The sequence below is a fragment of the Microchirus variegatus genome (assembly GCF_963457635.1).
Source record: "Microchirus variegatus genome assembly, chromosome: 23".
Lineage (NCBI taxonomy): Eukaryota > Metazoa > Chordata > Actinopteri > Pleuronectiformes > Soleidae > Microchirus > Microchirus variegatus.
The window spans coordinates 16,150,360-16,162,441 of record NC_139824.1 but is presented as its reverse complement, the minus strand read 5'-3'; the positions used below and the strand labels follow the sequence as shown (position 1 = coordinate 16,162,441).

At 41.0% G+C, this 12,082-nt stretch overlaps 1 protein-coding gene across 1 annotated transcript; it reads right to left on the bottom strand.

Moving 5' to 3' along the window:
• Positions 1-5,142: 5,142 nt before the first annotated feature.
• On the bottom strand, positions 5,143-11,618 carry serhl (serine hydrolase like). Its single transcript, XM_083909471.1, has 12 exons — positions 11,397-11,618; positions 10,335-10,478; positions 10,068-10,181; positions 9,427-9,468; positions 9,303-9,322; positions 9,141-9,215; positions 7,840-7,943; positions 7,647-7,726; positions 7,524-7,558; positions 7,326-7,402; positions 7,127-7,211; positions 5,143-5,605 (listed from the first exon to the last, which is right to left on the bottom strand). Exons 1-12 carry the CDS (start codon positions 11,449-11,451, stop codon positions 5,456-5,458), a joined length of 981 nt encoding a protein of 326 aa, XP_083765597.1. The 5' UTR covers positions 11,452-11,618; the 3' UTR covers positions 5,143-5,455.
• Positions 11,619-12,082: the final 464 nt, after the last annotated feature.

Genomic DNA, 12,082 nt, shown 5'->3' with positions numbered 1-12,082 from the left:
AACGGTGACTGAGCGTCGCCGCGAACGACATCAGGAGACTTAATCCCATCAGAGCCAGACGAGAGGAAAGTTCTCGCCGATCCGCTTGGCAGACGCTCGTCATTCGATTTCGGTTTGGCGGCTGCAGGAAACTCCAAACTCCTCTGCGGAGTGAGCTCTTCTGAAACTTTTCTTTGCAGAAAGCCGAAATCCTGAGACGTGGCTGCTTGTTTCTGGGGGTCGGGGTGAGTCTGATGTTGAGATAAGTCGCCGAGTTGAGAAGATCTACTAGATTTACTACGAGTGAAATCAAGCAAAGCGTCTTGGTCAAGGATTCCGTGCTTGGCCTCATTTGAGACACTTTGGCGAGGCTCCACTTGAGCGTTCGAGATGGTGATGGACTTGGCGCGTCTCTCCTTGGCTGCAGAAGAAGGCTGCTGCTGCTGCTGCTGGCCTTGGCACATGGACGTTGGAGATGGACTCAGTCTGGGTGCAGGGACGGTCAGAGTCGGCGAGACGCTAGGCTTCGGGTGAAGCTGCTGCTGCTGCGGCGGTGGAGAGAGATGGTGGCAAACGCTCGGCTTCGGTTTCAGAGTGGGAGAGGAATTTGGCTTTGAAGCAGGGAGGACGGAGACGCTCGGCTTTCCCGAGAAAACCAGAGCGCTGTACGTTCTGGGTTTGGTTCTCGGCAGCGTCGACGCTCTCTCCGCGTGGATTCTCTGCGACTGCTGACACGATCTCAAACTCAAAGAGGCCTGACTGGACATCTTAGACGAGCAAATTGGAACAAACGATCTGGAGGGAATAAAACGAGGGGAAATAAAATTAACGAACTGCAGAACATTACATAGCTGAATTTAAAATAAAATATATGAGCTACAAGTGCACTTTACCTGCTCGCGGTTTCCTGTAATGTGTTGTATTTCTCATGAATGAGCCCTTTGTCATTGAAGGACGGGATTTGAATTGGTTTCTTTTTAATAACGGGGGAGGAGAGCGACAGAGAGACCGACGGAGGTTCCCCCGTTTGTCTGGAGGACGAAGACGCTCGAAAACACTCATCCTGTTTTTAGATGAGAAGAAAACCAGAAAGAGGAATAGAAAAGAAAAGCACATTGTCAGATATTAAACTTATAGAGACACAGTTATACCATGGTGGAGAAAATAATCAGAAGGAAATGGTCATTGATGCTTTACCTTCAAAGTAACTTAGAACCTTATAAGGTTCTTCAGGCTTGTCCTCATAAGAGAACGCTTTTTGGCTCTTTATAAAAAAGGTTCTACCTTTTGGAGGGTTCCACCAAGAACCCTTTATTCAGGAAAGGGGTTTTAAAGGGTTCTCTGGATCAAAATGGTTCTTACTGGAAACATTAGTGTTACCAAGAACCCTTGAAAAACCCTTTCTTCGGGAAAAGGTTTTTCACAAGCAAATGGTTCAAGGTAGAACCTCAGCCCATGTAGAAGAACCCTTTTGGAACCCTTATTTCTAAGAGTGTGGTGGAGAAAATTTTGAGTGTGGTGGAGAAAAAACACTGTAAAATATTTAACTGGCTTCTAAGTTGCATAATTACTTTCATAGATGCTTTACCTTCACAGTAACTTAGAACCATAATATGGTTCTAAGATAAGGTTCTTCAGCTTGTCCTCATAGGAGAACCCTTTTTGGCTCCAGGTAGAACCTTTTTATAAAGGTTCCACCAAAACCCTTTTAAAATTCCTTTATTCAGGAAAGGGGTTTTAAAGGGTTCTCTGGAACCTCAGCCCTTGTAGAAGAACCCTTTTGGAACCCTTATTTCTAAGAGTGTAATATCAAACTCTCTAACCTCATAATTAGGCCTTATATTACTCTGATTCAGTCTTACTTTCCTGCATAAATAGTATGTTTGACTGAAACGTGACACTAGTAATGCTGTATAGTTCACCACTGTAAAAAAACAGAGCACTTATTATGACTCACACTTCATAAAATCACTTTCCGGTAAATTAGACGTTCAATAAAACACATAAATACTGTTTTATATATAATGCATATTATCACATATTACCATTTTTAGTAACCAAGTTAAAAGAGCTTGCACGATTTTCTCCAACATAAAAGTTAAAGGGGCATAAAAATGGAGCTAATCATGTAAAACACAAGTGCTTCAAATGTGTCTCGAGTACAGCGGGTCTGTAACAGTAAAGCTGATAAATAAAACATCAAAATACAGAGAGACACAAACCTGCTGCCTGTGCATCTGTGGACAGTCTGAGCGAGAGTGCGAGACGAGGAGGAGCACAGCAGTAGGAAGTCTCGGGCACAGAAGTGCCATTCTCTCCATTCCTCTACACTGAGGCTTCACTGTTCCACTCCCACTCTGCTCCTTCGTGTTGTTTGGATCACCGGACGCCGTCTGTAACGAACTCATTCTGTCCGATATCGGTGCAGATCAGAGGTGGGAAAAGTATTTGGAATCACAGAAAGTTTCCCTTAAAATCTGATCGTCAAATAACGGAGCGTAAAACCCAGTGAGTTGAAGATTAAACCGTTTAATTCCGTATGAACAAAAGAATCACATGTGATCGTCTTTCTTCGCCACGATGTCGGAGTAAAAACAAATGAAAAACAAAATAGACACTCACTGTAGGAGCATTAACAAATACAAGTATTTCTATAATCTTGGTCCACTGTCGGAATATTCTTGGCACCTTTGCATTTATTCAATACATACATTTTTTTTAATAAAGTCACTATTACTACGACTACTACACCCTTTTTGGCACAGAGGCACTGATCCACCACATGCTTCCCCGGGCAGCTGCCATCACCACAGAGAGAATTCTGGGAGAGAAGAAAAAACCCTCTCTGTCATTGCACTTTACAAATAAATTAAATGCACACTATAAGTAAACTCCAATACTTGATTGTCAAATTACAAAAACATATGTAAAAGTTGGCACGAGTATAAGATGGCATGGAATTTACAAACATGTTTCTAAAGGGCCTCATCATCATCATCATCATCATCATCATGATCATGTCCTCCCGTCTTCTCTTTGTGCATTTTGGACTTTCATCTGACGTCTGCAGCAAACATCTACAGAGATCAGAGGGAAGTTGGAATGATGGATAAATCTTTCCTGCATCTTTTTCTTTGTTTTTGTTTTCTCGCCTCGTCTCCGGCAGCACTCCCGTCCAGACGTCTTGGGGGTGTCTTGCTGCCTCGCCCCCCCCTCACCCCTCACGATCATATCAGGGCATTGCTATCATCATCCCTGCAGTTCACGCTGGCCACCAGCGGGTGATGCCGCACCGTTTTGCTGCTCCACTTGTGGGCATCCTGCAGCCCCGGCTCGAGGAAGTACAGGCACGCGCCGAAGCCTGCCAGCACCAGAACGGACACCAGCAGGTAGAGCGGGACGAACCAGTCCAGGAAGAGCCAGGACATGACTGCTGTCAGGAGCAAAAGGAAAAACAAACGGATGGGGGTGCGAGAAGACGAGAAGGAAAACAAAGAGTTGTGTTTATTTCAGAGTGAATCCTGCAAACACTCCCTCTCCCTCTCTCCGCTGCGAGCCTCGTGCATGACACAAACGGCATCAACTCAGCGTCCCGTTATATATGCAGTCATGCTGCACAAATCCTCCCAAACACAAGGACATAACACCAACACTATCAAGTCATCATCTGCACTTTAACTGTTAATTGCACACTATCTGGAAAAAACAGAAAATAAATAATAGTGCAAGATAGTAAATATTGTGTTTACCTGTGGACGCCGATTCAGTGAAGTCTCGCCGTGCGTTGACGGAACGTGACGGACGTCAGCCGCTAAAGAGGAGGAAGAGGATGAGGATGAGGAGGAAGAGGAGAGCGCTTCCAGTGCTGCAGCTTCCCACTGTTGCATGTAACGGACGGGCAGCAGCAGCGATCACAGGTGTTCCTCTGTGACGAGACGACGACAAGGAGCTGCATGCGGGGCTTCATCCTCCAGCTCCCTGCCTCTTCTGACGTCCAAAAAGGAGGGAGGGTGAGGGAGGGGGGTTGCCATGACAACCCCCCCCCCCCCCCCGCCATCCCTGCCTGCTCGCGGCTGAGAGGACGGAGGGAGTGGGAGGGGAAAACTTATATAACTATCATCGTTTTTTTTGGGGTTGGAGAAGGGAGAGCGAACCCTTCAGATGTGTGTGTGGATGCTCGCCGCGTCGCTTGGCCCTGCTGTGTAAAATCAATTCCGCTTCATTTAACGCCGAGGCCATCGCGGTTTATGTGGCATCTGCAGCTGCTCTGGCTCAGTGTCGCTCCCTTAAGTTGTCGGGTTTTTTTTTTCTCTTCTTTGTCTTTTTCTACGACATAAGCCCAGAGAGACGATGGCCTACATAATGAAAAGTTGTCGCACTCTTTAATCCAACCGTTTTTATTTCGCTCATTCTGCAGCGGATTAGCGAGAATGAGCTCGCAGTTCAAATAAACAGCTGCGACATCAATAATGTCACAATAAATAAAACAATAATAATAATTAGAATGCATTTCTGGGGGAACTGCAGAGTGTGCTTGCTCGAGTGCATTTCAATAATAATAGGCAAGGCAGAGCTGCACTGTCAGTAAACGGTTAGATAGCATAAAGGCAGTGACCAAGGTGTACAATTGCCTAGGTGTGGTCAATAAGTCTGCAAAATATCCATAAAACTTTAATGATTTTTTTTCCTCCTCATGTTTGAGTCCCGAGTTCATGCACAAAGTTTGGTTTCGATACGTGATAGCGTTCCTGATATATGAGCTAACTTCCTGTTTGATTTCGTCTGGCTGTGACGGGCAAATGCTTCCGAAAATCAAAAATCCTTCCATTAACTTATGTGAGGCTTGGTCCAAGGATCGTTTCGAGAAGATCGGACAAAATTTGTGACCTGTGAAAGTTTTTAGTTTCGCTTTCTATTCAATCCAATATGGCGGAAGAACAACAAGGGTCAGTGACGCTGTCTTCAATTTCCAGATATCTCAAAAGATCTAGGAGCAGAAGCTGACCAAACATCTGTCTGACAGGAATAAGAAAACTTAAGAAGGACAATAGTGTGCTCACACGCAGCACTCTAATAAAAATGATTATTATTGTTATAATAATAAAATGTGGAAGGTAAAGACTCTCACAAAGTCACTTATCGATGACAACTTAAAAGGTACATGAGGTTTTATTGGCAGAAACTGAATATACTAGTCATAAAAACCTTGTATTAAGTGTGTCGTAATGTGCTTTTCAAAATAAAACTTGTTTGGTGTGTGAGGGAGTGTACATACCATCGGACTTACGCGACTTACTACTGGCAACTTGACTGGATGAAGGCAGCTTGGTGTTCAACACGCCTCACGTCAGTAAACGGTAAATGTATATACTTGTATATCGTTTAGTACTGGTCGACTGAGAGGAGAATAAATTAACGGTTAAAACTCATCTGTACTCAATTCATGCTGCGCCGCTCGCTTTGAAGCGTCTTCTCTCTACAACTTCGACGCCTGCTCCTCTGCCGCTGCTCGGTCTGCCGGCGCCGCCAACGCCGTCCGCCGCAGGAAGTCCGACACGAGCGGAGCGACTGACCCAGGATCGTTCAGATGGACGTGATGATCGCCCGGTATGGTCACCACGGTTTGCTGTAAAGAAGGAAAAAGAAGAAAGAAACACACAATGAGCTAAAAGTAGCATACTAGCCCTTTATTAGTAATCATTAACCACAAATTAACACCTAATTCTACCTCTACTGCGACATGAATTAAGATTCTTCCTACATAAGGTGTTAATACGTGCTTAATATTTACCAATAAAGGGCTAGTATGCGACTTATATGCATGTCTTCCCTCATCTAAAGTGTTACTGAAAAGCTCCAAATGTGAGTAATAGTATCACGGTAGTACTGTATATGCTGAGTTTTGACGTTTTATTTAAAGTATATAACAAACAGCTTATTAATTTAAATCACTAAATGAACATGAAACTTTAAATTTAATACAGTCTCTCATCCACATTATTCATTCCTTTTTCATTTTATTTTGAAAAGTTGCTGCGGAAAAACTATTATTTATTACTAAACTACTATTAGCTAACGTGAGTCACACCTAATGGAATTAATCTAACATTAAATATATACATATATACACATATATATGTATATATATACACATATATATGTATATATATATATATACATATATGTATATATATATACACATATATGTATATATATATACACATATATATGTACACATATATGTATATATATACACATATATATGTACACATATATGTATATATATACACATATATATGTACACATATATGTATATATATACACATATATATGTACACATATATGTATATATATACACATATATATGTACACATATATGTATATATATACACATATATATGTACACATATATGTATATATATACACATATATATGTACACATATATGTATATATATACACATATATATGTACACATATATGTATATATATATATATATACGTATACATATATACACATATATATACACATACATATATGTACATATACACATACACACATATATATATACATATACTCACGCATATAAATACACATATACATACATACACATATAAGTAGCATGCTAGCCCTTTATTAGTAATCATTTAACACGTATTAACACCTTATTCTACATCCATTACGACATGAATTAAGATTAATTAAAGTTAATATGTGCTTAATATTTACTAATAAAGGGCTAGTATGCTACTTATATGCATGTTAGTGAGCACCTAGTTAATGGTGAATATGTGTTCCCTAATCTAAAGTGTTACCATATCTTATTTATCTGATAATTCTTCCTCCTTGCCCACAAAAGTTAATTACGGAGTCCCACAGGGCTCCGCGCTTGGCCCTATGCTCTTCACCACATACTATGTTGTCTTTATTTGATTAACGTTATTATTATTAAAAAGCAGCAGCATTTGACCACGTATGTAGGTCAGCGTCGAGGTCCGCGGGCGATAAACATCGACGCTGCCTCTGAGACGCTGAGCTTCTTCTTCTACTACTACTACGTTTGCACCTCTGCAGCCGCCGACTCGGCACAATTACACAGACAGACGTGGGACCTAAAAATAGCGACTCGACTCCAGAAATACACTCACATCTCTGTCCCTGTAGCCCTGCACAACAGCCGAAAAGGGCTTTATTTGTTCTTCAGTAAGCGTTTTCCCAAGGCCATCTTCTGCTCTGTAAAGACAAAGACAAAACATCAACATATGATATACAGTGTGTGTGTAAATACAGTGTCATCACGTCGTGTTGCGCCGTTTACTTTGGTGTGAAAATGTGAGGTGAGCTTACATCACAACGAGGGTAGAGGCTTTTATTCTCGCCTGCAGATCCAGAGTCTGCTGCATAGAGATGCGCACTATGTTTTTCTGAAATCACAAAATGAAAAACACAGTGTACCTGTGCTGCTATATATAGGCTTGATACGACGCCTCCGGGAGAAATAAAGAGGTAAAGTGATGAGCCGCTGCAGTTCAGGCACTGACTTACCAGTTTAATGCGAAAGTCTCGAGAGAACTTGACTCCTGTGAGAGAAACGCACGTCATGTTTTCAGGTTTGAGAGAGAGAGAAAAAAGAATCAAAAGGTGAGACGATGAAGGCACAGATTTTACCTCCTTCAACTTGAACTGAGCCTCGCTCTAACAGGATTTGCACTGACTGTTCGGACAGAGTTGGGTTTGCAGCCAAAAGCCTGAAAGAAAAAAGAAGCATGCTTATACATTTATGTATGAAGACGGTTATGGGTGGAGTGGATTTGGACATCAATGGTGGAAGGTGAAATAATAATAATAATAATAATAATACCTCTGAGCTGCTTTCTCTGAGGTGTAAACTTTCTCTTCTGTGGTTTTTTTCTCAAACTGGATCATCTCATCCATCCCCTGTCTCATCACTCTGGGAACCTCTTTCTGCAAGAAGATGGATGCACGGATGATCGGGGACGTTAATGTACAGAGTGAACTGTACAGCTTTGTGAAATACAACACATATACACATGTATATATACACATACATATATACATACATATGTGTATATGTGTGTGTGTGTATATGTAATATATATATATATATATAAATACATACATGTATACACATACATGTGTATACACATACATACATACATATATATACACATACATACATACATACACATATATACATACATTCATATGCACATACATACATGCATATATATACATTCATACATTCATATGCACATACATACATATGCACATATATATACACATACATTCATTCATATGCCCATACATACATGCATATACATACATATACACATACATACATACATATATACATACAACTTAAATTAACCCAACTCTGACAGAGACTGACTGATTTTGCTCTCTTGGAGCGACTGTGGCTAAGGATGGTGTGATAGGGAAATTATGTTGTAGCCACATTAAAATTCATGAAAAAAAAAAAAAAATAATCAATTGCCCAACTCTCTTGACACTGTCCTCCAGGCGAACTTTTCCTTTCCGATTGGGAGGAGACATTTTGTCGGAAGAGGAAGAGGAGAGTGCTGCTGCTGCTGCTGGTTAGAGCTTAAAGGTCGGGAGACTTCAGTCACAGCGACGTCTCCGAGTCACTTTACCTTTATTAAAATAAGCACTTTATGTGTTTTGTTTTTTAACGACACACCGTCTGTTCATGTGCTTTAATGTGGTCTGTTTTATTGTTTGTTTTTAGCTCTTTCAGGTCTTCATTGTATTTATCTCTGATGTACAGCACTTTTGTTTTCAGCTGCTGTTGTTGTTGTTGTATTTTGTACTTTATAAATAAAGTTGGATTGGATTCAATTGTAACACCACGGCTTGGATGTGTCATCATAAAAGAGTAGAACTACCGTGTGCATCCATGCATGCTGTCGGTGTATTTTGAAAGTGACTCTAACTGAAGCTGTGCACTGAATGAAAATAAGAGGCTCAAGACTTGTAAATGATGAAAAATGATGACAAAATCAGTAAACGTAACACAGACCATGTGGGAGACCGTATGGAAAGATTTATAGGCGTCCATCCTTCAATCTGACCTAACAAAAACTCTGTAGTGACTTGTCCAGGAAGTAAAAACTGTTTAAGTACCTCATCTGTTGGTAGAAACCCATAAGAGTCCAGAAGTACCATAGCTTCCACCTTCTCAGGATACAGAGCACTGTACTGTGGGAAAAAAGAAAGAAAGAACAACATACATGAAGACAACACAAAACTGTGTGTGCTTTATCTAAACGCTGCTGTAACACTTACCATCCCCGCGATGTTACCACCTGAGGGAAAGTGAACACACACGTGCAGTTAAATATGACATACAACACAGTACACGGTAAAAATCAAATATTTAAATCTGAACCTGCTGCATTGTTGCACTCACCCATACTGTGGCCTATGATGGAGAATGTGCTCCACTGCAGAGCTGCGTGGGGGGGGGGAGTTGATTTCACAGATCATCAAACGGGTTCAGTATCTCATTACAGAACACACTATATCCCCGCCACACGCATACACACACACACATGCTTTGCACGGAATAAAATGAATAGCACACACAGTATACTGTGGTAAACTGATGTGGTAAACTGTATAATAATGCTTAAATACTGAATTAAAATGTGTTTTATTTGCCATATCGTCGTCCGTAGATTCTCCAGGAAACACAGCGCAGTGTGCAAAAGTCAAAGGCGTCGTCTTTATCAACGTTGGATAAAGTGACAGACTTTTCCTGCAGGTTTTTTTTTTGCATCCAGATAAGTCACGTCGTCAAAGACAAAGACATGTCAGTCTATGGCTTCTGCACATTATATTTCTTTAGACAAGGACCCTTTACATACTTATATCTTCTGCTCTTCTGTTTATATACAGTATTTATTTTTGTCTGTTTGTATTAGAGGCAAAAGCGGAACCAAGTCAAGTTTCATATGTATTCAGAGAACACATATTTCCACACAGCCACATACCCCGAGAGAAAAGGAAAACTTGTTGTCAAAACAGAATAGACCTCACACACACACATACCATCGATGACTCTCTGCACGTCCATCACATACAGCGGGAAAGAGTAGAGGACTCCAGGAGGACGATGCGACGACCGACCGTGACCCGGGAGATCCACCGCCACGTACCTGCACTCTGAGACGAAGCACAGACACGAGGACTCGTCACATGACGTATGAGACGCCATAATCCGTCGGCTCTTTACTCAATAAAGATGAATGTGAGGCAGAAATGGCTTCAGGCCATTGCAGTGTTATTATCTTTGTGTTACACGTCCACATGAATTACCTTTGGGCAGCAGAGGAACGAGGGTCTTGAACGTGCCGCAGTTGTCGGCCCAGCCGTGAAGACACAGCACAGGGCGGCCGTGATCGGGACCCCACACCTGACCTCTGATCTCTCCCCATGGGACTGGAACCGAGAGCTCCGACACTGGGAAACACAACGCGAAATAGTCAAGGCTGCGTCCGACAAAGGTCAACAGGTTAATGTCCTGAATTACACTTCTTCCTGCCCACTTGAAACTTAACATTCCTGTTTTTTTTGTTTTTTTTAACCCTTAATCGACCAAAACTTTCTAAAAATCAGATATATTTAAAAATATTTGATATAAAACAAAAACAATCAAGTAGTTGTAGAATTATCCGTAGTATTTTCAGCCAGTTCTAGTTGTGTGATTAGTTTCTTTCTCATGTTTATGTTGTTTTGATGGATATTATTTTATGTAATACTGGAATAAATGGAAGCTGGAATATGATTTGAAATTTAAGTCAAAGGTCAACTAAACCTGGTTAATCTTCTACATCTCCTTGGGTACTTGAGTAAGCCTTCTTTAGCTTGTTTTAAAAAATAAAAACTTGGAACGTTATCCAAAATATCACGGATAATCAGTCCATAATATGATTTATGTGGAACAATATCCACGTTTCTTGCTCTTTAAGTTGAAATAGATCATCCTTTATTCGAAATAGTTTGGCACAGCCTACGACGCCAGTGCTGTGACGCATTTTGACAACTTCCGGTCGACGAATGCACACTTTAGGACGCAGCCTTGACGCTCTCCAGTCTGCACAGCTGGAGTACTCACTAGTTTTGATTTTCCCCACTAAATATTCACATAAAGATGTAGTAGAGCATTATTCTGACTACTTAGCCTGAACAAAAGCACACTATATTCTAACATTAATGACAATGGACATGAAATTATACACTATTTTTGTGTCAGAATACTAACTTTCATGTCTGTGACAGCGACCTTGTTCTCTCCGTGACAGCAGCAGTGTTATTAAACGCAGTCATACAGTCAGTGTGTCTGTCTGTCTGTCTGTGAGTTCACCTGAAGACATTTACCTGTATGCATCACCGAGCTGGAGCTCAGGTGTCTGACGCCTCTCAGAACCTGCATCAAGTCGCCGAACACCAACCGAACTTCTCCTCCTTCTTCTTCGTCTACTCCTTCGTATGTGCGTTGCTGCCTCACAGCGGTGCGGAAGCGGAACTCACACTCGGTATCCTCCTGTGTTATAATAAACCGGCATTTATGAGAAGAAAGTCAACCACTTCCTCAGCTCCTCTTCTAACGTCAACGTCCATGAACACTAACTAACTTTCTCGCTAGCTTAACTCGGAGTCACCGCAGCCGTTTCCTGTTCCAGTCTGCTGCTCTCCGGTTTGAGGCAGACGAGAGGCTTCGAATGAGATTTGCTGCCATCTAGTGGTTGATGATGGTATTACGGCCATTTATATTTTTCAAGATGAGACGTTCTCCTGTCATTTATCATCATTGTTTTTATATAATATATACAAATATAATTTTTAAAAACATGTAACTTAGTGGCACTATTATTATTATATTAGAATAATATTGCTAATATTATTATTAGGTTTATTATAATCAAATTAAATGGAATATAATAACGTATTACTTTTAGAATCATCATCATCTATATAGCACTTGTCAAAGCAAAGTTAAAAATAAAAATACACGTAAAAAACAAGGGCCGAAATGCACAATGGCAAAAGTCCATGTTGAAGCT